A 25679-nucleotide genomic window follows, 5' to 3' on the forward strand; every position below is an offset into this window, starting at 1 on the left:
CAGTGCTGTCGCGAAGCCGAGCGAACAGCTATTATTGTTGATATTGTTGTCGTTGCGCCAGCACAAGCATTGTTCTGTCGATATCGATAATCGCCACACCGCCCGCCCGCCCGCCCCAACCCGCCGCCGCCAGTCACGTGCTCCGGATAGTCACGTGAGCGTCGTTTAGTCATCGCCGCCCGCCGCCAGTCACGTGCCCGCCGTTATTCACCCGCCCACCGCCATTCTCACGCTCACGGCGCGGCGAGTCAGGAAGCGCAGCCAGGCGCGTCACCTGAAACGGCGTCAGGTTGGCTCTTATACAGCGCGCATATTATCACCCTCCCCCTGGCCCACGGCTGCCGAGGCCAGGCCGTCCCCGGGCTTGTCACTGGCTGCTCCGGTGCTAATTGCCCAAATTTGACCCCGTCGACTCGCGTCGCGCTGCCATCGCGCCCACAAAGCCCCGTTTGGGCGAGGGTTCCTGGCTTTCCCCGTCACGCCCACCACCCGGCGGCGCGGCCAGCCTCGTCGCGCAACATCATCACCGTCGCCAACGCGCACACACAACATACCAAGCGCTAGCCCCGCCGCCCGCTCGCCCGCTGCGCATTGCGCATTGCAGTGCTTCCTCGCCGCGCACAAGGTGCACGCCGACTTGGTGAGCGGCAGAGCGTCGACGGCTCGTGCTCGTGCTCGTGCCTGGTCGTTACTTACCGGGGCTGAGTTGTCAACCGGATGCAACCTGCAGCGCGAACCTGCATCTGCCTGCATCCAGCCACGAACCCTCTTTAGGCCTGCCAACGCTCGTCTTCTGCGGGCGCCGCTCCTCCTCCCTCTCCTCCTTCTCCAGTCACTCTTTCACCAACCCCTCTCCTCCGCCTTTGCGCCTTTTGCCTACGGGCCGCCATTCTTTTTTGTTGTTTTTGACATGTTTTAGCCCCCAGTCACTCTTTTGACAGCCCTGCCGTCCACCCGTCCGCCCCGTCCGTCGTTGCATACACAATCGTTTACTATCCCATTCATATCATTAATGATCGGTTTCGACTTCTCCCCGCGTCTGCATCCCTCTGTTTTGGCCATCCGACCCACCGGTCCACGCACAACGCCTGCGCCGCTGTCGCTGCCGCCCTCGCCGCCGCCGCCGCCGCCGCCGCAGCAGCAGCATGTCCTCGCCAGACCGTCGCGCCAAAACGCCAACCCAAACATCATCATCATCATCATCAATTCCACAAGGCCCCAGGTTTTCGCCCCCAAAGTCGCCAGCAAAAGACTCGTCTCCTGTCCGAAAACCGCTCCACGAACGCTCAAACTCGCACGCCAATCAGCACTCGAGTCCCACGATCCGGCTAGTCCAGGAGTCCGCCGATGACATCTATCAAAAATACCCCGTACCCAGCGAACCCTCGCAGATACTGTCTCCACCCCGTCATGCGCTGGGTTATGGGTTCGAGCGTCCAGAGCGGTCCGAGAGGCTTGAGAGGCTCGAGAGGCTCGAGAAGCCTGAGCGACCAGGATCTTGGGTTTCAAGTGACGGAAAAGTCGCCAATGTCGTTGCAAAGTTCGAGGCAAGCCAAACGCCGACTCCACAGCCAATCCTGTCGCGGAAAAAAGCAACCAGACACTCTAATAACACTAGCCTGTCAGAGGAAGACACGCTCATCGCATCCTCATTCACGCCGTCATCTTTAAGATTTTCACAGGACAGCACTACGCCATCGTCACCCCCGCCAGAGCTAGACGAGGAAAATGTACCCGACGTACTTGAGGAAGTCATACCAGACGAGGCGCCGCCCGCCCGCCGTCCAACCATCCGTGCTGTCCCTCCATCCTCTTCTGGCGGCGAATCGTTAGAGAGTCGCACCCGTGCATTGACACCCAAGGCCTCTGCCGCGTCCTTTGCATCAACCATCCATGCAGCACAGCCATCTTCTTCTAGCCACGTTAGAAACCCGTCGCGTCTCAGTGTCCAGGGACCGCTACCACAAGACGAACACGCCGCCTCGTCGTCCGATCCCGAAGCAGGCCGTCCTGCACACGCCCCCGACGCTGACCGTCGACAGCCTGTGTTGAAGTCTCAGCAAAGCACAGAGTCAATCACATTCTCTGATATTTCCTACACCAGCATCGAGCCAACTACAGCACCCGGTCTTAATGAAGCCAGTACATCCACCACCTTCGCGAGCGGCATCCGAATTAATTACCCTCTTGCCCGCGCGCCCTCGTTCAACAACCTACGGGCTGAGTCCCACAACCCACCCAACATCCTGTCCCGGATGCAGGACCGGTCCTTGGTACACCAATGGAGTTCCCAGCTATCGACGATTCCTTCAGCATCCGAGCGCGACTCGCGCTCCACGGCACGAGGCTCTCGCTCGTTTGGCGCAAGGTCGCATTCACAAGAAAGCTTTGGCGGCAACACACGACGGAGCCTCTCGCGGCCGCGACGACAGACAGTCTCGAGCGCACAATCGACGTCGGACCATTCCGAGTCCTCCGCAGTTCCACGACCGCTCTTCTCGCCCGCTCCGCATGGCTCCAAGGGCTCGCTCGATGACAACAACAGTGAACATCTCGACACCATCTCACCGTTGCCGTCGTCCGTTCCGCTGCGGATGAAGGCTTCTGGCTATCTGCACAGGTCCAACAGCATCGAGACGCTGTCCGCCAACGACTCTCGACCCGGATCGTCGCACTCGAGCGTGTCCACCTTCATTGCCAGCACCATTCCCGCATGGGCCAGGGTATACTACCAGCAGGGTGGGCGCATCTCAGGGGGTGCTCCAGAGTCCGAGTATGCCGAAAGCATAGTACAAGAAGTATCACAGGGAGGCCGGTCACGAACGCCTTCTGAGACCAACTACCCACCCAACATCTACCGCCCACGAAATCGTCCACGCAACCGAGCTGCTTCCACAGCCGATACCGTCTCTCTGGCCGAGGATGCACAGTCAATTGATGGCGCAGTGCATACCATCAATGTCCGCCAAATGTATCAACTAAGAGAATACTCGACGCCGCATCTCCGAACCGACCGCAGAGGACAGACACGTTACAGCGCATGGAACGCACCTTCGCTAGATGACGATATCCACCTGACACTTCTTGGGCGTCAAAATCGACAAATCCTACTCTTCTGCTTGGGATTTCTCTGCCCTTTTGGTAAGTGTTCGCTGCGGCTCTAATACTTGCAATTGTACTGACTGGCCATGTTCAGCGTGGATGGTTGCCTCGTTCCTTTCCCTGCCTCCGGATCCCAGCCATATGGTTAGTGCCGAGTCCAACGAGGGCGATTCCAACCAGGTGGATTTGGAACAGCACTTTGCCCAGAGCATGGGGCACATTGACGACAAGGCCTTCCAAAAAGCAACCTGGTGGCGCAACCTCAATCGCGTCATGTCTGGAGTCGGAACGCTTCTCATTGGCGTCATTATCGCGCTGGCCATTCTCGCGTCGCGGATGCCATAAGTGACACCCACTTGGGCGTGTCCGACAATTGTTTCAGCCAACAATGTGTCTGCAGCAAAAGGCCTCTTCTTTGGCTACGTACATGCGTTGTCGCCCGTGTGCTTTTACATAACGACCCCCCTTACGAACATACTTATGCCCCCATTGTACACGTTAATGTTTTACCGGCCGCGTCCAACGACACAAGCCCTCTGCTCGACATTTTCTCTTCAAGTCGCTGCGAGGGTGCGGCCCGTGTGTGAACACTTTCTGGTACAGCTGTACTTTTATTTATTATTACACCTACCTTCTTTAGTTGTGGAAGCGATTTCGAGTGCGGCATCTTGCGGTTTAGCGGGCGTTCCTCCTGTCTGGAGCTTCTTGTGCTCTTCGTAAGCGTATTACCCATTTGTTTTGTCGGACATTGCTAGTGCAGCCATGGCAGAATACCATCATCTTTGTGTGTTTCATCGTGGTCCACTCGTCTATCTATGTCTTTTGCCCTGGGCGGGCTTGATGATGTGAGGCAGGGATGGCTCTGCTGGTCAAGTGCAAGTGCAAGTGTGAATGTGTCGCAGGGCGCATAACCGTGCGTTGGTCCCTAGTAATATTACAGCTACACGACGTTGATGAGCTTGGTAATGCGAACGCGCACGCTCCGAGCCCGCCCGCAATGAGATCACGATTAGAGGCGGGCGGGTATGCTGATCATATGGTTAATGACGCATGTCACCGTGATGCATACTGGGGTAAGTCCAAACCCAAACCAGCAGTCGTCTTGGCGAGCAGAATGGCGGGACGGACGTCAGACGGACCCCTCCTAGTTTGTTTGTCCAAAAATGAAAGTGACAGATGGCTTCCGAGGGGCTTCTGGAATGAATGCAGCCCCCCTCCCCCCCCCCGTCCGTCCCCCGGTGTATTGGCATTTTGCTTTTCCCATGTGCATGTGCTTTGGGGCCATTTCCCCGGGCGCTTGGACGGGCATTTCACACGGTTTGCTGGGGCTCGTTTTGAGTTAAGGAACATTCAGTCTATGCGCTGTTCAACCACTTATAGCTACTCTTAATATAGCTGCGATGCTAGAGATATTAGCAAGAATGCTGCAGTGTTTGTTTAAAGCAGTATAGTCATTCTTGGGTTTTTTCTGAGAGCATTGTCTTGTAGTTCTTCCACTATCTGGATAGGCATGCAGCCAACTTGCTTGACTGAAACGAGCTGCTTCGTAGCGAATGTCGAGTCTTGCGTAATGCACAGCCATCTCACATTCGCCGCGAGAGGTGGCTGTGTGGATGACTCTTGGGAGCGTAGAGTCATACATTGCCTAAGGCGGCGATCTGAGACCCTCGCGAGGTTCAGTCAGGATGAGTCGAAATAGCGCCCGCCGCACTAGGCCCAATCAAGTAGCGGGGCTTATGATGTCGCCTCTCTACAAAATAGTCTCGCCTTCTTCACAGTTTCTGCAGCAAGCACTCCAAACCTCGACCACAGCACACCCCAACTACTTTCCGTGCTCCCTTACTTCCCCCTACCTTCCCACCGCCTTCGCGAACAAGCTCTACAGAGAAACCAGCAACCATGGCTGTTCGCGCGCAATTCGAAAACTCAAACGAAGTCGGTGTCTTTTCCACCCTCACAAACGCATATGCGATTGTCGCAGTCGGCGCGAGCGAGAACTTTTACAGGTGCGCATATATTATGGCGAGCGCCGGGCAAAGAATGGCAAAATTCGCAGTACTGACGGTGGCCCAAAAGTGTCTTCGAAGCCGAACTTCAGGACGTCATTCCCATTTGCCATGCAACTATTGCCGGAACCAGGATTGTCGGCAGACTGACGGCTGGGTACGTTGAAAGAAGCGCGAAAGATCGTGGTTTTGGCAAGCATTGTGGCTAACACCTGCATAGCAACAAGAAGGGCCTCCTTGTCCCCACCACTACCACAGACCAAGAACTCCAGCACCTTCGAAATTCCATTCCCGACGAAGTCAAGATTCAGAGAATAGAAGAGCGCCTATCTGCCCTCGGCAACGTAATATGCTGCAACGATCACGTCGCACTCGTCCATCCAGACATTGAGCGCGAGACGGAAGAGATAATAGCAGATGTACTAGGCGTGGAGGTGTTTAGGCAGACCATTGCCGACAACGTGCTTACCGGAAGTTACATGGCACTGAGCAACCAGGGTGGCATTGTGCACCCCAAGACTAGCATCCAGGACCAGGACGAGCTTTCAAGTTTGCTGCAGGTCCCGCTTGTTGCTGGCAGTGTGAACCGTGGTAGCGCTGTTGTCGGCGCAGGAATGGTTGTCAACGACTGGATGGCCGTTACTGGTAAGTACAGACATATTGAAGTCGCGAGATTCATGGACTCACAGAAACTCAGGTCTCGATACCACTGCCACTGAGCTCTCAGTTGTCGAATCCGTTTTCAGGCTCGGTGAGGGCAACGGCCCTGCCAACATCAACACCACACACAAGGACGCCATGGTCGAGTCATTCTACTAGAGGAGGCATTCGGGATGGGAATATGTATATTCCTTCAACGCTGATTATATCTGTGGTCTAAAGACTGGCGCATGGCGACGTCTCGACCCCTGGGGTACATGAGATGCGCACCTAGGGTGTAGAGAAGAAAAAGTCCAAGAGTAGCGGACGCTGTTGCGTTTGCAACAAGAAGGAGCAACATCAGTATTATTCTCAAGTAATATTCTGAGTCACGGTTGCTATGCTAGGTCATGATAGTGCTTGTGCGATGATTTTGCACTTTGGAAGCTGTTTAGGATTGGAGGAGCATTGGTTATCTTAGAACTGCAATGATAACGTGTTATGCACACGGAAAACTTGAATCAAACTACGACTGGTTTAATTCATGTGACTTGTATCAGGCTTATGCAGGTACTTTCACGCGCAAGCGGCACGGGTGATACATAGGGCTGAAGGCGGTGGACCCATCTGCCGCTGCCAAGACATCGACACCCAGAAACGTCACTTTGCGCCAACCCTCTTGCACCAACCCATACCACTACAGAACACATGTCGAGCCCTCCACTCTTTTCCGCGGCGATTCTTTGACAATTTTCGCTATAGGCCTGCCATTTTCTTCTGCCACAAACCTCCACTCGCCGCTCAACAGCCCCCAACCCCGCCACAACCGCATCATGTCGGCCTCCAACTCTACAGCGCTCACGAAGCGCAGCGCGTCGGATGCTCTTATGCCGCCTCCTCCCGCGCCGAAACGCATCAAGCGTCCATCTATAGTCCTCGATGAAGACACCTACGTCTCTGCAATCTCGCACATTGTTCGTCGCGACTTCTTCCCTGGTTTGGCGGAAGCAGACGCACAGCGCGAGTACCTGAATGCGGTCGAAAGCAAGAATCGATCATGGATACGGGAGGCAGGCAAAAAGCTCACACAGGTCATGACGCCTGTACCGAATGGGCACCGGAAAATGGCAGCGAGGACGAGATTCGACAAGGCTGGTGGACCTGGGGATAAGACGCCAAGTGTGTGGGGTGCAGATACACCAGTCACTGTGGCGGAAACAGAAGCAGAAGGAGAAGATGAAGATTTGGGCAAACTGGATCATGTGGATCTTAATATGAGCCTTGGGGCTTTCCAAGCCAAATATACGAGCGAGGATCAGGAAAGCTTCAGCCAGATTGTCGACAAGCAAAACAAGGCCAAATTCGAAAAGAACCAATGGCTACGAGAAGGCAACATGTATGCAAGCAAACAGCGCATAGCGCAGCAAAAGGTCATCGAGGCAAGGGCCGCGGCATCAGAAGGCAAGGAACTAGTCGTCAGCACGCGACCAAGCCAGAACCTCGACGAGCGACCCGCAGCACCAACCGGACACCGCCACACAGCTATCAACAGTCTCATGTTTGGCCCCGAAAGCGTAGAGCAATGGGCACCTACGCGCGCTCAAGTCGCTGAAACCAAGTCTCTCGCGCCCCCAAAGCAAGTCGTGTACAACAACACGCGCCTCCCTGCGCCGGAGACCGACCAACCCGCACGACCACCCAGTCCCACCCTCTCAGCCGTCCGCGACGCCATCGCCGGTCGCCCGCGCCTCAACCCCAGCGAAGGAGGCTACACAGGCAGCGAAACTCCGCGAGTAAACGGCTACGCCTTTGTCGACGCACACCCGCCTTCCCCCTCGTCAGACGACGAAGACGCACCGACCGATCTCCTCGAACGCTACGGTCTAGCCGGCAGCAGTAGCAGCAAAGCCACACCCTTTACCATTAACGAGTCATCGTCGCGCGAAAAACTGCACCACAAAATGGTCGACAAGATCAACGCAAACCGGTCCAGTCAAAACAACAACCACAACCACAAATCTTCTTCTTCTTCAACACTCAAATCAGCAAAAACACCCGGCCTCGGCATCTTCTCCGCACAAACTCCCCGCTTCCTGAGTGCCCCCACGCCAGCTGCAAATAGACTGAGAACCAGCATCATCGCGCCTGGAGCCCACACCCCAGGCAGAAAGGCAAAGGCTGACTTGACGCCTGCGGCTCAGAGACTGTTTGAGAGAGTCGGTGGCGCCACACCGACGGCGGCTGGTGCGTCTGCTGCACGCGGGTTTGGCGCTGCTGCGGCGCTGGGTAGAGAGTGGACGCCTACGCCGAGGGTTAAGAGGAGGGCTTAGTTTGGTGTTGTGAGAGGGTGAGCTTTGTGTGATGGGAGATTTTTAAATAGATGGATGGATGGATGTTTAGATGGATATTAGTGATACCCCCCTTGCTGTTGCTGTAATACATGGAACTTTTGTGTGTGTGTGTGTGTGTGTGGCTTTGTTGTATGCAAATTCTTCTTCTCCAATACTCTTATTCTCCTCCTAAATCTCTCTCTCTCTCTCTCTCTCTCTCTCTCTCTGTCTCTGTCTCTGTCTCTATCATGTTCATCGTACCGTTTTCTCTCCCTCCCTCGTAACGCTAGATTCCTACATACACCATCCGCATCCTACAAAGCACAATCCACACACACACACACACACACATTTATCCATGTATTCAGCCTAGTTAGAAGACAGGAGTAGCGGGGGAAGGCATGGTGGAATCAGTGTACTGCACGATATTATGTAGAATAAATGGATAAATGATTACTAAGTATGTGAGCATGTGTGTGTGTGTGTGTGTGTGTGGGTGTGGGTGTACATACATATCGTCCGACCAACTATGTAACCAACTATTCAAACTAATCAACTAATAACTTAACCTATCTATCACCCTTCACTATCACGTATCTACCATGTTACATAAAATCTCTTGACAGGGGTGTTTCTTTCTTTCCCTAGGGTATACGTAGTCACGTATGTAAGTATGTATGTGTGTATGTGTGTATGTATGTGTGTGAACAGCTAGTTTGTGTAGTAGTAGTAGTAGTAGTAGTAGTAGTAATAAGACCAGAAAGATAGGGAGACAGAGAGAGACAAGTGAACAAAGTGAACAATCACACATGTATATAATTGGCTACTTGGTCCATATACGACATAGATTTGAGAAAAAAAAAGAAAGAAAGAAAGAAAAGTGCTGGAAAGCAAGAGGGAGGGAGAGAGAGAGAGAGAGGAAGAGGGATGAGGAGGAAAAAGGTAGACGACCAATATGCAGAAAGAAGTACTTTTGTATTGGCCCCAAAAGAAAAAAGAGTCCAAGGAAAAACAAGGAAAAGTGATGAGGAAACGAGGAAGGAAAAGGAAAAAAAAGAAAGAAAGACGTGTGTATGTATATATATGATCGAGTCCAGCCATGCATCATGCTACCCTTGGATTGCAAAAGAAAAAGAAAAAAGACAGTGAATGACAACAACAACAACAATGGTGATAATGATGATGATAATAAATAGTGGTAATACTAGTAGTGGTAGTGGTAGTGGTAGTAGTAATGGCAAAAAATATGACAGGAAAAAAAGTTTCGACAAGAACGATACACAGACAGACACAAGATACAAAAAAAAGTCTTTCCCTCCCTTTCATCGTCGCATCATATCAACTCTATTGTTCCTCTATTTCCCTTTTTTTTTCTCTTGCTTCTTCTTCTTCTTTTCATCCACCTCTTCTCCGTTGTTCGCCAGGACCCTGATAGCTTCGGAACTGTGTGCCAGGAGCGTGGTAGCTTCTGTATGGTCGTCTGGGCCTAGACTGTGAGTCTGAAGAACGCTCTGTACTGCCGTTTTGTGATGGTCCTTCCAGCTGCTGTTGCTCGTATTGCAAAGGGGATGGGTGAGGATGTGTCGGCGAGTATGCTTGTTGTGGACCCTGCGCTTGCGACGAGGCATGCAGAGATGGAGGTGGAGGAGCTTGGCTGATAAAAGGTAGAGTGGGCGGTGGTCCCGTGTGTTGTTGTGGCGGGGGTGGTGCCATGTTGGCAGGAAGAATGGGTTGGCCTCCGTATTGGTGGATCTTGAGTGGCTGGTATGGGGGCATGCTGGAGGGAGGGGGAGGTGGTGCTTGAAATGACCCTGGGGGAGGGATGTAGCCGCTTTGGTAGGGTGGTGCACTGCCATACGGATTCGTGTATTGGGGTTGAGATGTGCTTTGCGGTGGATGCGAAGTGGGTGGATAATTCGGTGACTGTGGATACGTCCGTGGTGGAGCAGGGTCGTAGTGTGCGAAGCGGTAGTTAATAGGCGGAGGAGGTCCAGGTGGCTTTGCCGGGAGTGGCAATGTACTAGCAGGTGGAGCGTACGGACTCTGATGTGTTGGTGGCGTGGGTCCTGACCTATGGTGTTCGCCATAATGGGGGTGCGCAGCATGGCTTTGATATGGAGACGCTGTCGAGCTTTGGGGTGCTTGAGAACCACTCATCCGCCGGTCATGCTCCCAGTGATGAGCTGATTGTTCGTGAGACTCCCGACGAGAGGCATATCCATACGAGCCACCAGGCAGCGAACCATATAGTCCCGTAGATGGTCGCGTTGGATCATAGGCCGCCACCTCAGCTCTGTCGTGTCCACTCGGGGGTTGAGGGTTTGGCTTATTGGTGAATACAGGAGGCCGACCGTAGCTGGGACGGTCCGACGGGTCTCGGCCATGTTCGCGCGCCTTCTTGTCCAAGAGTTCTCTAATCTTCTGCAGAGGGTCTCGACGGCGCAGCGACTCTTCTGGTTCTCGGGTTGGTGGCGGGACATTGGATCTTGGCCAGGGCTGGGGATTTGACGGTGGCGAGGAAGGCGGGTTGCTGGGTGGTTGAGGCCCACTCAATGCATCCATTAGGGCCTGGTCAACAGGGGGTTCTTCTTTGTTTACCATGTCATCCACACGTAGTGCATCGCTTCGAGACGATGTGCGGCGATGTATCGAAGGGTCCTGCGTTGGCATGGTGATCTTTTCTTGAGGTGGCGGTTGTTGCTCTCGTGTTCTTGAGACGGGCACTTCACAGTCGTCGTTGAGTATATCCATGATCCTATGCGTCGATAACCTTGGCGTCGACTTTGCTGGCGCCTCTGGCTCCTTTGCGGGTGCGGGTGCCTGTGGCTCAGAACGAGGAGGCTCGTGGGTAACATCTACTGCAGGCCGTGTGCTCTCGGCAGGACTATCACGTGCAGTTTGAGAAGGAACATCTGACGGCATTGCCGGTTGGGCATATTCGGGCGACTTCTCCCTTGGGTGCTCCTGCTTGATGACGGGAGTCTTGGCTCGTGGCGGCGGCGGCGGTGGCTGCTGCTGTGGGTGCGGGTAATGAAGTGGTGGCTTCGGCACAGTGACGCTACGGGGTTGATTTGAAGATACATCTGCAAGGATCATGAGCAGGTCAGCGTGCTCGTTGGGAATCACTTCAGGCTTTGGAGGTTCTGGCTGCGGCGAAGGCGTCCTCTCAACTTCGTGGGCAGCATCAGCAAGGCGGTTGATGTTGTAGTGGGCAATGGCTTCTGTGCGGTCTGGACCGTCAAATCTCGCAAATCCACCGGCAACATCGTCAATTGAATCATCGGCTTCTTCGTCTTTCTCAACAAAGGCAGCTCTGGCCTGACTGAATCGCTTGCGTATCGACTCATGCTCCAGCTCGCGGTCGGCCTCGACGTAGGCTCTGCTGCGAGAGGCAAACTTGGAGCCGATGCGGTCATCCTGTGCGTGGTGGGGCTCGTCGCTGTAGGTAGGCGGCAGGACATTATCCTCGTCGTCGGTGGCATTAGCATCGTGGCCCTTCATCTCGCGCTCGAGTTTCTTGGCGCGGAAGTAGATTTGCAGGACAAAGTCGTCCTGCAGCTCGCGGAATCTGTTGATGTACTGCTCTTTTTGGATGTGCTCTTCAGCAAGGCGCACGCGCTCCATCTGCTCGAGGCGATAGGTGCGCAGAGCATTGACTTGATTGAGGCGGGCGTCGCGGCGCTGGTCGAGCTGGGCCATGACGGCGTGGTACTCGGGACATTGGCGGTGGAAGTTGGCATCGTGCTCCAGGCTTTTGGTGGTGCGGGCGGCCAGCTCCTCGAGCAGCAGCTTCTGGACCTTTGCCAGGCTGCGATAGCTCATCTTGAGGTTGAGCTGGCGACGTAAGTCGGTCTCCACATTGATGTCCGGATGCGGTTGGCGCCGACGGCCAGGCAAGCGCCTGCCGGACTTTGCAGGGGCATCGCCACTGGCTGGCAACACGTTGTGCAGGCTTTGACTGCCGTCAACGTCGGGCATGTGCTCTGGCGAATTGGGCGCGGTGCTGGCATCAGTCAGTTCGGGCAGCTGGTCGGCGGGCGTGTCGGCGGCGCTGTCCTTGGTCCTGCGCTTCTTGCGCGGCTGCTGGTCAGAAACATCGCTCTGGGTACGGGTCAGAAGACCGTTGGGGCGTGTTTTGGTCGAGTGGGTGGAGCCGTCGGATGCGCGCCTCTTTTTGCCCGCCGTCCTGGGCGCCGTCGACGTCGCAGCGGGCGCGGGCTTGTGCAGCTCGGGCGTGTGGGTGCCATTCATGGGCGTGATGCTGCTGCTGTTGTCGTGCGTGTTGTTGCTGTTGTCGTCGTGGGTGCTGGCGTCGCGCGAGCCATTACATCTCTGCGGCGAACCAGAAGCGGACAATGTTCGGCTGCGCTTGGCTGGTCGCGCATCCTCATGCTCGCCGGGCGCCTCGTCGTTTTGCGCGTTCTCATCCAGCGAATTGCGGCGGCTGCCAGAGCTCGCGCTAGACGGGCCCGCCGAGCTCGTGTGGTTCGAAGTGCCTTTTGCACCGCGACGCGTTGTCATTTGGAATGGTACTGAAGGAGCAAGGCGAGATGTCTTGGAACCCTGAAGACTACTTCGCTTATTAGACAATGCGCTAGCGGCTATGCCAAGGTTAGCATAACCCTATGGGGAACATGGCAACGCCGTCCATCGTGGCGGGCAGCGCTGCATGGACGCGACCTACCCAGTGCCTTGCAAGCCGTCGCTGTTGTTGGTGTTGTTGTTGTTGTCGTCGTTGTCGTTGTTGCTGCTGTCGCCGTTGTTGCTGTCGTCGTCTTCGCCTTGCGTTTGGGGCCCATTCTGGCGCCGCACGCTGCGAGCTGAGCCGACGACTCCTTGCATGGTCCAGCCATTAGCTCGTCTGACTCTTGTACACATGGCGCCGAACCTCTGTTCTGCGCACGAGACAAGGAAAAGCGCCGGCACTTACAGAGGGATGCTATGCCAGACAGCCAGTCAACCTGGGGCCGCTGCTCGTGAGCGTGCCACGGGAGGCGCTCGTTGGGCCTGTAAGCAAGACATGTCAGCACAGTCGTCGTCGTGGCATCAGGACCAAGTCTGGCATAGAAAACGCTTCTGCCTGCTGCAGTGCCCATGGCGGCGGCAGCGTGAGCAAGGCGTACAAGGCACCGTCTTTGCAAATGCTGCCTGTGTGCGTCGACGTAAAACCACTCACCGTGCTCCGGGTGCGCCACGACGTACCACCGTGACTTGGTCAACAACCACGCAATGCGAACAGCGAGGCACCAGACCGGAAATGCATGGAACTGCCCCGGCACCAGACGTCGGCCGTCTGCTCTCGTCTGCACGCCGTCTACCGGTTGAGCAGACGGGCACGATAGTCGCAAGAGAGCGGACACAACCCTGCAAAACGAATGCTCCGCGTGGCCCCGTCCGAGTCGGCAAGACGGGCAGGCAAACAGCGGCAGGCAAAACAGCGGGCAGGAAGGGCAAAAGAGGAAGAAGCAGGGCTTGCACCGCAGGATCTCGAGCTGGCCGAAAGGAGTGGCAAGACGAAGTCGAGTTGATTCTGGCGCATGAAGATGAAGCTCTTGTGAGATCCTTAGTCGGGGTGGTGGCGCCTAACTGCTTTGAGAATGCTTCCCACGAATGACAGCGCCCTCTTGACATGCTCCCACCGCCGCCCTGTCATCCCCCCCCCCAGACAAGCACGGCGATGCATGCTCTTGCGTCTCCTGCCATTGCCTGGCCCCAGACTCGACCTTTGCCATTGGCACCGCGAGCCTCCTGACACAGCGCCCGCCAAACACGACAACGCGCCCAGAGCCATACCCGCTATGCAGCCAACGTCTCCCCTGCCTCCACCACCGCCACACGCGACGACATCATCGTCGCCATCATCACATGACTGCTGCCACCTGTCGCAGCTCTTGAACGGCCCTACATTGCACTGCCGCCACCTTGCCGTTTCCTTTACCAAGCACCACCAAATGCAGAAAAAAATGCCAGTGCTTCTGGAAGCTTTCCAAGTTGCTTCATCCGGGTTTCAAGTCGCACGTCATTAGCCGCGCCGCTAGACGGGACGATCCCTCCCCGATCCTTCACCAACGAGGCTCCCTTTTGCTTTGTGCTGCGCGCCACCCATTCGACCGAGTCTGTAAAGTGCTGAAACATGCAGGAAAATATATGAGAGGCTAGATGATGAGTCTATGCCCAGAACAAATACGGATCCAATCAGTCGCTGGACGGTCGGACCGAGTCATGGTATTGGATTCAATATTCGCTGAACGACAGACTCATAATCTGAGTGGCGGAGGATATAGCATTTGGACTAGACATTCGCTGGAAAATAAATACACCGCTTGTAAGGAGAGACGGCACGGGCATGTCAGAGGGATAGTGTGGAAAGGCAGCCATCACCAGACAGTCCTGCATTATGACAGGGGAAAGTAGGAAAAACCCACCCTCTCTTCCACATTCCTCATAACCAACAGCCCAACCCAACCCAAATCAAATCCCTCATCCTTCCCATGTATATACATACAAGCCCTTCAAACAAGGCGGCGAGAAGGGGGCGGAAGCACGGGGATGCCCAAACGCAGCCATCTCGCCTTTTGCAACACCATTTCGCTGCGAACCGCCACCACGCGGATGCGCACGTGGACATCCACAACTATGTGTGTGTTTGCACATGTGTTCGCTTAGTATGGAAATAGCGACTCCAAGGGGGGGGGGCCAGAACGCCAGGGTCCTTCAGTTCCTCAGTTTCAAGTTTCAGAATGCCAGCCCTTTTTTTTTTGATCGACCCTACATATGACAAATCCGCTTTCTGCGTACGTGTGTTGCATATGTGTGCGCGGAGAAACACGCTGCATCGGGGGGGGGGGGGGGGTTGAGAGGGAATGGGGTAAGTGTAGCCGCGTAGCGTGCCCTTTAGCCCTCTTATTATTATTATTATTCACCGTTATCATCGTCATTATTGTTCTTTCTGCTGGGGGACCATGCGCATACGTACGTACGTATCCCCTTGTGTGCGCCTTTCAGCCCAGCCACACACACCCACACACACCCACACACACACACACACACACACAAACCTACCTTGGTGCGGGAAGAAAGAAAGAAAACACGACTCCGAAACCCAAAAACAACTGCCGAAGAAAAAATAAATGGGTTATCGGAAAAGGATGGGTTAGGACAGGGGGGCGGAAGTGGTAGCATTTTGTGTGGGATGCATGTCCATGTAACGAACGGAACGTGAAAAAAAAAGCCCACTAAGTAGTTCTCGAACGAATAGGTTTGTTCGCATGCGTACTTGCGATGGAAGAGAAAAGAAAAGAAGGAAAAAAAAGAGAAAAATCAAAATGTAAAATACAGAAGGAAGAAAAAGAAACAAACACAACAAACACCGTTTTGTTGTGTTGTGTTGTGCAGATAAATGGATGAATGCGAGAGAGGGAGAAAAATCGTGGGATTGTATAGCAAATTGAAACGGGTGATATTTTTCTCTCTCTCTCTCTCTCTCTCTCTCTCTCTCTGTCTCTGTCTCTGTCTGTCTCATTTACTTTGTGCATGACTTGTTTTCAAAAAAAAAGAGAGAGAACAAGAGAAAGAGAGAAAAAAATTATCGGGTGAACTTGCGTGTGAACAGGCAAAATAACAAAAGAAATAACAACAACAACAACAATCATAACAAGAATTACAACAAGAATCACAACAATGACAACCACAACAAGTATGTGTGTGTGAAAAAAAAGTGTGATACACACGAATCATGACCAACCCCTCCCTCCCTCCCTTCCTCCCTGCCCTCCTCCGTCATCAGAACACCACCACATCCATCCACCCCGTAACCCTCATACACACAACCCTCCACCCATCCATCCATCCATCCATCTGTCTGTGTCCGTAAGCAAAGCAAGCAAGTCAGAACCCCACCTCGCACCTAGATCCCCACTTTTTTAAACCCTCATCACGGGCGGACGGACACGGGCACGGAAACGAGGCACGGAGACGGAGACAGGGGGGCATGCATGCAACAGCCCAAGTCCGAATGCTTATGTGTATGTATGTATGGATGTGTGATTCACGGCCCGTTATGTCATGTCATGGAGATAAGGCGGAGAGATAGGGTAGTGGTAGTGGTAGTGGTAGTGGTAGTGGTAGGGGTGGCAGGGTAGGGTAGGGTAGGGTAGGGTAAGGATGGTGGGGTGGTGGTGGTGGAAGGTAAGTTTGGGTTAGGTAAGGGTAGTTAATTAGTGCAGGGTAGTACTTACTTAAGGGCAGGAGGAGTCGTAGGAGTCGTAGGAGGAGTAAGTATACTTACGCGCGTTAATTCGGTGGGTAGGTGGATGAAACAACGCTTCACACACACACACACACATAGACACATAGCCATCAACATAGCTAGATGCGATGCAAAGTAAATAGCAAATTATGTAAATAAACACATATATAAAAAAAGCATGTGCATACATTCATGCATACACCCCCCATACACACGTACACCTTCTCTCTCTCTCTCTCTCTATCTATCTATCCCTACCCTACCCTACCCTCCCCACCCCACCAATTTCCTCCCATACTTACCTCGGCTTCCCCAATATCCCATGGCATCCACCACAACACACGCAACACACGTGCATACCCCATTTCCCAAGAATGCATAACATGAGACAAACAACGAGGAGAAGTGAAAGTGAGTCCTTTAACTAGCGCATGTAAATATCATACTGTTACATACCTATCGGGAAGTGGGGGGGGGGGGGTCCAAAGAAAGGCAAAGGGAAAGGGAAAGGGAAAGGGAAAGGATCGTCCACGTTACAAGCTAAATGTACATGTACGTTACGTACAAGCTACAGAAGACACAAGGGGGAGATATAGTGGATATCTGTGTTTTATTATGTCTGTCTGTCGGTAATGTGTTGGTTATGTGTCAGTATGTGTCGGTATACAAGTGTCGGTATATATGTATGTGTGTGTGAGTATATGCAGGTATATCTGTATCGGTATGTACGTACATGCATGTGGGGCCGATTTTCCAACAACGGGGATTTTTTTCTGGGGGGGGGGATGTACACACTACTTACTACTTACCCATACCCCCATAACCCATATCCATATCCATACCCCAGTATGTGAGAGAAAAAAAAAGGGAGCCAGGGTCCCGTCGTGTGTGTGTGTGTGTGTGTGTGCGTGTGTCATGCATATAAGTGTAAACTCTAATTCCCATTCTTGACCAGAAATCTTTCGGTTTAAACCCTTTTTTTTTCTTGATTTATTTATTTTGTTTCGTGTTTGCAGCCGCGAAACTAGCGAACCAGAAGGAGAAGAGTTGGGAGGAATTAAAAAAGAGAGGCACGGTCTAGACTATAGCATCTGGTTTTATAGCGATGATCATGACGATACTGAGGGGGATGCTGAGGGAGTAATGTGTTTGTAAAAATATTGAATTTTGTTTTGGCCAAGTAAACCCCCCCCCTCCCCTAAACCCCCGAGTTTCGAAAACGCCCTTGTCCCTGAGACGGGTGCGTGCGCGAGTCGTCCGAGTCGTCCCTCTCTTGTCGTACCAAAAAAAGTTTTTGTCTTCCCGTTTGTCTTTTCCCAAATGATGTTGCTCGTAAACTAAGTACTAGGATGGATGCATACTACACTACACAAAGCCGATGAAGATTGGAAAAAGAAAAGTTGTTTGGATACTGGTCAACAGTTCCCATATGCAAGAAGCCCTTTACTAAGAAACGCTGAAAGCTCAATCAGGCCCTTGGGCAAGAGAGCTCGCGACATTGGAAAGAGGACAAAAAAAACACGTGACAAGGAAAGTGGATATACGAATGAATACAAGGGAATAAGCGAGGAGATCGTATCGTACAAGCGTGCAAAACATTACATCTTTGAGCATTAGGCGCGTCATGTCAAACAATGACAGTCGTGACACCAGATGCCGACCTCTTGTGCCATTATCGGTCGGGGGTATATTGGAGCTGGACCCTTCGAGCACCGCATACGCTGCTCCGCGGAGAAGAGTTGAGCACAAAGTCCGGAATGGGAGGAGTCATTGCGCGACTCGGAGGGGAAGGGCTCCTTGAGTTGGACTGTTCGCTTGTTGGGCGGCGGTCCCGGCTAAAGCTCCTGGCTTGGTGGAGGGTGTTGGTTTGGCTCAGTTGGCTGTTTGATCGCATGCGGCTAAACGAGCGTCGAGGGCATGTAATAGCCTGGGTTGAGTAAGGGCTGGCCATGATGCTTGTCCCAGGTGTGGCAGTTGGAGGCGGCAAGCCCGACGGACTTTCCGACCTAAACAGTGGGTGGATGTGAGCCTCACTAACGGCAGGGCTCGGTGGGCGCGCCGTATCAGGCATCATCCTGGGAGGTGGTGCCAAGTCGTCGTCGTCTTCCTCCTCCGGAAGTTCCGAAAGAAAAGGGCCGTCCAATGGTCGAGCAGGTGAGTTTGGGCGGCTTCCGGGGATGGGCTCTAACGCAGTAACCTTGTATGGTGTCGTCTGTTGCAGCACGACGTCGCGCGCTGGGATGCTCACGCTACTAGTGTCCCAGCTGTCGAATCCGTCCGAATGCGAGACAGTGTCTACTGACTGCCGGTTCGAGTAGATGCTGAGTGGTGCATCTCGAGTAAATGATTTCTGATTGATCAGAGTCGTGCGGGATGTGACTGGGCGGATGACGTTGCGAAGAGATTCGCGGAACGATCGCATCGACTGAGAAGACCGACTTGAAAAGGTAGGCGAGGGCAGAGCTGGCGAAAGCTCGCGAGGCAGGTGAGCAGCCAGTGGCGATGACGGCTCGACGGGTTTTCCAATATACAAGTCCCTGGGGCGGTTTGTTCGCATCTCACTGATGACCGAGTCTCGGGGGCCGGATGTGACGACAGTCTGAACAAGCGGGGCCTTGCGATTCCATAGGGGAGAGGCGTACAGAGCAGCCTGGCTGATGAATGACAGGACCCATGCTGCCATTTGCCCAGAGACATGACTGTCCCAATCCAGTGTGGGCGCGCTCGAAGAAGTGGCAGTGATTTCGTCCCACCTTGACTTGACCACAACGATCAGCACCAGGGACAGCAGCAATGCGATACATGACCAGAGGATGCAGACGGCCACAATGGCTCTTCTCGCCTTCCCGGATTGCTCCAAGGCCGCGTGTGCACTTCCCAGGCTGTGGTACAGGTAGAAGCCAATGGCGCCGAGCGAGACGAGGTCGAATGTGCCTGCTGCAGCGGCAATGCCAACCAAGGACGACTGAGCAGACGAGAAGGATGCGGCCTCTAGGATGGATATGATTGCGTCAGCTGCGGTGGTCGACCATGCCACGAAGCCGACAAGTGAGAGGTAGAGTATCCGAGACTGTGACATGGTTGATGGGTGTCAAGGGGGGGGGTTGATGGCGTAGGCCAGGGTACTTGCAAGTACAGGCGGCCAGCCTCGCAGGCTCGGGGGGGGGATTGTCGACAAAGGGCTGGTGAGAGCTGTGGAGCGGAGTAGCAGCAGGTGAGTTTGTATTAAAGTAACGGTCGGCCCAAAATAGAAAGGGTTTTCGGCTACGGGTGGGTGTTGGGAGAAGCGAGAGAGTCGCGGCAATGTGGATGGGATTATGCGGACCGGATGCATAAAAACACCCCCCGGCGTGTTGCTGTGGGGAGGCGCTAAAGCGGCCGTGGGGGGACGTGGACGCGTTGGAGGAAATGATGCGGCTGTATAGATGCAGGTACTATAGTCGAGCGAACCGTTTCGGGGGCCGTGGCGGAGGCGCGGCTAGGCCGCATGTGGCATGTGTGGGCAGCAGAGGGCGGCGGGCAAGCACGCAGCGACAAAGGACAGGCAGGGCGGAGAGAGAGAGAGAGGGAGGGAGAGAGAGAGACAAGAGCACGCATCGTCGGCAGCGTGTGGAGGGGCAACAAGTAATATTAGATTTACAAGACGAGCACACACGGCGGACGGGTGGGCCGTTGTTTCGAGGGCGGGCCTGCAACACGCCCACGACTGCGCTGGGAAACCCCTACTAGCATGTTTAGACGCACGCAGCCATGGAGCTGCCTAGGCGACCATGGCACTGCAGCGCGCTGCACGCCGCCCCGACGCGGCCGAGTCGAGGGCCATGTGACGGCGCCGCAGCTGCGCTTGAAGCATAAAAGAAAAACGGCTGGTCTTTTCGAAACCGCGACGGCGACGGCCAATGGCCGGCCGGGGCAGACAGGCGGGCCAGGCCAGCCACGGCCTGTGTAGAAACCGTGTCAGGGCCTACCTGTCAAACTCTGTCGCGTCGAGCTACGCTAAGGTTGGCCCTTCATTTCCCTACGCCTTGTTGTGCCCATGCGTGCGGCAAAAGCACACAACAAACACATGGTGGCGCCGGGGCACGCTGCCCATGCCCGCCACGGCCGTGGGTAGCACCATCGATAGTCTGCCAGCTGCCGTGCAGCCATGACAGCATCGCGGCAGCCGACTGTCGTGCCGCCGGCGTGGCGAGGCCAGCGTTTGGCATGGCCGTGAAACACGCTCCTCGCGACTGGCGACGCTGATTCATGGCCCATTGAAACAGAAATGCGCCCTCCGCCCGACGTGCAGCAGCTGGCCTGCCATTGCTGGACGCGGCACTGCAGAGAGAGCCTGTGTTGACGCGTGCCGGTATCGATGCGGGCGGCGGGAGGAGATGGATGTCAGCAGCGCTAGCCGGGGCCGAGATGAGGATGCGGGCCAACCCCCCTCCTCTGTTGCGTCACTGCCGGGAGTGCGCGCAGGAGGCCGTTCTGGCCGTTGGCCGTGGCCGTGGGTGCTGAGTGTGCCATACTGTACGTGTGCGTGTGGGCGTAGCAGTGGTAGTGGTGGTGGTAGTGGTAGTCGTCGTGGTAGTCGTCGTGGTAGTCCGTCTCCAGCTGCTATCGACATGGGCGCGCGCCAAACTAGGCGTCCCGTGACTTGTGGACATGACGAATGATGCCACCGCTGCCGCATCAGCCTTTGCCCTGGAGCGGCCCGGCGGCTGCATCAAGCCTCTTTTCGCGTCGTCGATCATTCATTGACGGCATGAATGTCTATGTGCAGGTGTATGTGTGTGAGAGTCTATGTGTGTGTATGCCTGAGGAACGCCTCTGCCTCGGGGTCTTGGCATCCATCGTGCGCCACTCGTGGCTGTGGCTATGGCTGTGCTGGCGGCCTCTTCACCAGCAGTGCAAGCTCACACAGGTCGACAACCGACACTCTGCCTACTCAAAACCAGCCTCCATCCATTGCTTGCCCGCGCACGCAAACCATCCACCGTTTGCCGTGCACAAACGCCTGCAGCCCGTCTCCATAGAAAGAGCGCAGTGCAGCCTGCCACGGGCCCTTGCCCTCGCTCTCCCACTATTACCACTACCACCACCACTACCGCTGCTGTCACTCGCCTGCGCCTGCGCCATCGCGCCAAGACCACCTTCATCATCCCCACCTCACCTCCAACGACACCCCGCCCAACACTGCTCCATCTGCAACCACCCACGCTCCAACCGCCAAGATGAAGATCACATTCAAGGTACGCGTCTGCTCGCCCCGTCGCCGCCAGAGAGCCCCCCCGCTGACGCCCAAGCAGGACCTGAAGCAGAACAAGTTCGTCATCGAGGCCGAGCCTTCAGAAACGGTATGCAGCGCCCGCCACCCTCAGCCTCGCCACTCGCCGCTCGCCGCTCGCCCTCGCCCGCAGCTAATGTTTGCACAATAGATTGGCGCCCTCAAGTCCAAGATTCAGGCAGAAAAGGGATGGGACGTTCCACAGCAAAAGCTCATCTACTCGGGTAAGCTCTGCACAAGCCGCAGCTTTTCTCCACGCCAGGCAGCGGCCGTCGCTAACACGCAGCCAACAGGCAAGATCCTCCAAGATGCCAACACGGTCGAGTCGTACAACATTGAGGAAAAGGGCTTCATTGTCTGCATGGTCTCCAAGCCAAAGGCCGCCCCTGCTGCATCGTCGAGTAAAGCTGCGCCTTCGACACCTGCGCCAGTACCAGCCCAGACGCCCTCAGCCCCTGCACCAGCAGCAGCATCCAGCACACAGAATGCCCCCGCTACACCTTCGCCCGCGCCTGCTCAGGCATCGGGCGAGCGCTTCAACGACCCCTCTGCTCTGACCATGGGTGGCGAACGCGAGGCCGCCATTGCCAACATGGAGAGCATGGGTTTCGCAAGAGCTGACATTGACCGTGCCATGCGCGCCGCCTTCTTCAACCCCGACCGAGCGGTTGAGTATCTGCTGACGGTAAGACGAGTGGCGCTCCCCGCCTGCTAAAAGGCGCTTTCTAACTTTCTTCTAGGGCATCCCCGAGAGCGCACTGCAGGAGCAGGCGCAACAAGCACAAGCCCGTGCGCCCACGTCGCCCACGCCTGCTGGCGGCAACACGGGTGCAACCTCTGCCACTGCTGCGAACCCCTCGTCCGGAGGCGATGAGCCCATGAACCTATTCGAGGCTGCTGCCGCCGCCCAAAACCGGGGAGGTGCTGGCGGTGCTCGCTCTGGTGGTACTGGAGGTGCTGGCGCCGGCGCCCTCAACGCCAATTCCCTCGACTTTTTGCGCAACAACCCCCAGTTCCAGCAGCTACGACAGGTGGTACAACAGCAGCCCCAAATGCTTGAGCCCATTCTGCAGCAGGTCGGCGCAGGCAACCCCCAGCTGGCCCAGATGATTGCATCCAACCCAGAGCAGTTCCTGCAGCTGCTCGCAGAGGACGCAGACGAGGACGCGCCCCTGCCACCGGGCGCCCAAGCCATCTCTGTCACCGAGGAGGAGCGCGAGGCCATTGAGCGTCTGTGCCGCCTCGGGTTTGAGCGTGATCTCGTCATCCAGGCATACTTTGCGTGCGACAAGAACGAGGAGCTGGCCGCCAACTTTCTCTTCGACCAGCCCGACGACGCCGACGACCAGTAGTCTCTTTTGGACTTGGGTGCCAGGATTGTGCGACCTTACCATACCCGATGTCGTCGTTTGCCCGTCTGATATCACCGTTACAGTGACACAAAAACTTCAATATCATGTCGAGTCGACTCGCGTCACGCGGTTCAATGCAGTGCTTGGGTTCGCCGACTGAAGCTTCCGATAGTCGCATTGCTTTCCATGACGATATATGATACCTTCCGAATGCGGTACGAGTAGGGTGTGGGGGCCTGGAGTTGCTGGTTTTGGGGCATGTAAATGAACCAGTGTGTACGCTTTGCTAGGCGAAAGTAATAGCTCATCAATAGAAAGCAAAAAAATAAACAGTCTTCCCATTTCCAGTTAGGTTGGTGGTTTATGGTGTTTGCCGTTTTCACCGCCCCGGATTCTAAAAAAAAGTATTAACTCTGAGTAAGCCATTCTTGTTGCAAGCCACTCCTAGTCAGCGTAAAGTTTTGATAGTAGAGATAGACTCCCCTTTTTTGGGTCTTTGTCTTCTTTGTATCTATCTCTTTTACAACAAATAGAATATTCGGAGAACAACCACCAATAAAAAAATATGTTGCCCACTTTTTTTTTGGAAATTTGGTATCTTACAGTTGCATACCCCAGTCCCCCCCCCCCCAAGAAAAAAACCCCAAACAAGTATTGGACCAAGCTTACAAGCCTCTAAACCTCAATAGCAGCCGCCTTCCTCTTCCGGCTCCTCTTCTTCTTTTTCTTGTCGCCTTCAACAATATTGCTGCTAGGCGGCTGGTCGGGGGTGTCGTGCCTGTCAAGCTGGACGCTTTGTGGAGCCGCAGAGTCGACGAGCGTTTCAAAGGCACGGGTTGGGCCATGGGGATCGCCAAAGGTATCCTTGCGCCACTGGCGGATGCGAGCCTTTTTGCTGAGCAGCTTCTTGTCGCGCTTCTTCTTGACGGGGTCGCGGAACGACGCGAGTTTCTTGAGGCCGGCAAAGGCATTCAGCGCCTTGTCGTCGGCAAGCAGGATGTCGCGGGGCGTCAGGCCAAACGACGTGGGTGACGTTTCGCGGTAGCGGAAGCGCGAGGCAGCTTTTGAAGGCTTGGCGGCGAGCGCGGCCTCGTATTCTAGGTTTTGGTTGACGAGATTCTCGATTAGGCGTCGGTCGCGACGGGCGGCGGATTTTGCGTCTGCGCGCTCTTGCTTGCGCTGCTTGGACGATTTTTGGGTACATGCGCCCGTGCTGGTGGCGTCTTCGGCGGCATCAGGGTCCTCTTGATTATCAGAGGCGCCGTCGGCGTCGGCCAGTTCGTCGTCCGAGGAGAGCGAGGGGCGCTCTTCTTCGGCGTCGTCTTTGAAGTCGGGTACGAGATCCTTGATGTCGATGTCGTCGTCAAACTTGGGCTTCTTGGGCTTCTTCTTGCCCTTCTGGTCGGGCCCCTCTTCTTCTCCGTAGTATGCGTCTCCGAAGCGCTTCTGCATTTCAGCGTCCCACTGCTCGTCGGACCAGTCTGCCTCGAGCACATCCTTCCATTCCTCAATGTTGAAGTCCCTGCCGCTCAGTCCTCCTATCTGACGAATCTGCTTGACCTTTTCCTCCATCTCTTCGACCTTGAGCTTGCGCAGTCGAGCAAGGTCCTGCTCCTTCTCTCTCCTCTCGGCTTCACGCTTTGCCCGTGCAGCCTCACGGGCCTTTCGCCGGCTGCTCTTATCCTCTCGACGTACTGTAGTGTTTGCAACGGCGTCACGGGCATATGTCATGATCTTCTCGTTGGCGCCCGTCGTGTCCTCAAAGTATAGGTTGTACGAGTTCTCCCATTCGTCAGCAGCGGCGTCTTCCTCTTCGTCGTCCGACTCGAGCGGTTGGAAACGAGCAGATTTGGTGGGCACCCAGGCGCGAGAAGCCATAAAGTTGGACAGGAAGGTTTCCGGGTCTTGATCGGCCTTTTCCACATCCTCTGCTGTGATCTTGATCCGGTCTTCCTTGGGCTTTTCGGGCTTCTCCTTGGCGACGATGAAGTCATCGTCGTCGTCTCCGTCAGCAGCATCCAGGGCCTTGACTAGCTCTTGGCGGGCCTCTTCCTGTTCCTGCGCATACGTCTTTGGCGGCGCATCCTCATCCTCATCGACGGTGTATTTGCCCTCGAGAAGATTCTTTGTATGGTAGTCGCGGAGTGTCATAGACTTTTCCTTGCTCGCCTCTTCTGCGCCCTTGTTCTCGTCGACATCGCGGTAGAACTTGACGTCCTTGTTGTAGATGCGGGGGTCCTTTGCGCGCAGAGCCTGCAGAGTAGCATTGACCTGCTCGTCGAGGTCTTCGTCCAGGAGCTCGGCTGCATCGTCCTCTTCTACGCCCTCCTCCGAGTCTTCGGACTCGTCATCGTCGCCGTTGTCGAATGCCCTGTCCTTGCCGTACTTTTCCTCGACTGCATACAGTTAGTGGCGGGGCGGTTGCAGCTGCGCTTGTCGCGTACGTCTAAACTTCTCGGCGCGCTTCTTGTTGTGCTCGAACCGGCGCGCATAGTCCTCGTTGATCTGCAAAGACCCTTGGCCATTGTCGCTGTCCGAGCCCTCGTCGTCGGTGTTGTCGAGCAGCTTTGCCTTCTTGGTCGGCGGCTCGGCGGCGCTGGCCAGCTCGCGCTTGACGCCGTTCCTGGCGCTGTTGTCCTTGGTGGGCGCCATGTGCCGTGCTGGGCGTGGGCGGCGGTGGTGGTGACAGTGGTGGTGGTGGATGTTGCTGCTGCTGGACGGGCGTGGGCT

General features: G+C 55.2%; 7 protein-coding genes across 7 annotated transcripts; 4 read left to right on the forward strand and 3 right to left on the reverse strand.

Moving 5' to 3' along the window:
* Positions 1-863: 863 nt before the first annotated feature.
* On the forward strand, positions 864-3873 carry SETTUDRAFT_168367 (uncharacterized protein). The gene is made up of 2 exons (XM_008025704.1): positions 864-3141; positions 3197-3873. The coding sequence occupies exons 1-2, from the start codon at positions 1146-1148 to the stop codon at positions 3445-3447; spliced, it is 2247 nt and encodes a 748-aa protein (XP_008023895.1). The 5' UTR covers positions 864-1145; the 3' UTR covers positions 3448-3873.
* A 1128-nt stretch (positions 3874-5001) lies between these two features.
* SETTUDRAFT_107606 (uncharacterized protein) lies at positions 5002-5927 on the forward strand (the record flags this gene model as incomplete). The annotated part of the gene is made up of 4 exons (XM_008025705.1): positions 5002-5108; positions 5179-5265; positions 5329-5753; positions 5806-5927. The coding sequence occupies 4 exons, from the start codon at positions 5002-5004 to the stop codon at positions 5925-5927; spliced, it is 741 nt and encodes a 246-aa protein (XP_008023896.1).
* A 653-nt stretch (positions 5928-6580) lies between these two features.
* Positions 6581-8163, forward strand: SETTUDRAFT_129353 (uncharacterized protein; the record flags this gene model as incomplete). The annotated part of the gene is made up of 1 exon (XM_008025706.1): positions 6581-8163. The coding sequence occupies one exon, from the start codon at positions 6581-6583 to the stop codon at positions 8075-8077; it is 1497 nt and encodes a 498-aa protein (XP_008023897.1). The 3' UTR covers positions 8078-8163.
* Positions 8164-9472: 1309 nt separating this feature from the next.
* SETTUDRAFT_46724 (uncharacterized protein) lies at positions 9473-12919 on the reverse strand (the record flags this gene model as incomplete). The annotated part of the gene is made up of 2 exons (XM_008025584.1): positions 9473-12647; positions 12762-12919. 2 exons carry the CDS (start codon positions 12917-12919, stop codon positions 9473-9475), a joined length of 3333 nt encoding a protein of 1110 aa, XP_008023775.1.
* Positions 12920-17997: 5078 nt separating this feature from the next.
* SETTUDRAFT_27297 (uncharacterized protein) lies at positions 17998-20837 on the reverse strand (the record flags this gene model as incomplete). Its single annotated transcript, XM_008025517.1, has 2 exons — positions 17998-19395; positions 20772-20837. 2 exons carry the CDS (start codon positions 20835-20837, stop codon positions 17998-18000), a joined length of 1464 nt encoding a protein of 487 aa, XP_008023708.1.
* Positions 20838-21511: 674 nt separating this feature from the next.
* SETTUDRAFT_168371 (uncharacterized protein) lies at positions 21512-23288 on the forward strand. The gene is made up of 5 exons (XM_008025707.1): positions 21512-21562; positions 21620-21667; positions 21749-21821; positions 21891-22282; positions 22338-23288. The coding sequence occupies exons 1-5, from the start codon at positions 21545-21547 to the stop codon at positions 22947-22949; spliced, it is 1143 nt and encodes a 380-aa protein (XP_008023898.1). The 5' UTR covers positions 21512-21544; the 3' UTR covers positions 22950-23288.
* A 336-nt stretch (positions 23289-23624) lies between these two features.
* Positions 23625-25601, reverse strand: SETTUDRAFT_107522 (uncharacterized protein; the record flags this gene model as incomplete). The annotated part of the gene is made up of 2 exons (XM_008025708.1): positions 23625-25345; positions 25394-25601. The coding sequence occupies 2 exons, from the start codon at positions 25599-25601 to the stop codon at positions 23625-23627; spliced, it is 1929 nt and encodes a 642-aa protein (XP_008023899.1).
* Between the last annotated feature and the right edge of the window lie 78 nt (positions 25602-25679).

This window comes from Exserohilum turcica (genome assembly GCF_000359705.1).
Source record: "Exserohilum turcica Et28A unplaced genomic scaffold SETTUscaffold_15, whole genome shotgun sequence".
Taxonomy (NCBI): Eukaryota; Fungi; Ascomycota; class Dothideomycetes; order Pleosporales; family Pleosporaceae; genus Exserohilum; species Exserohilum turcicum.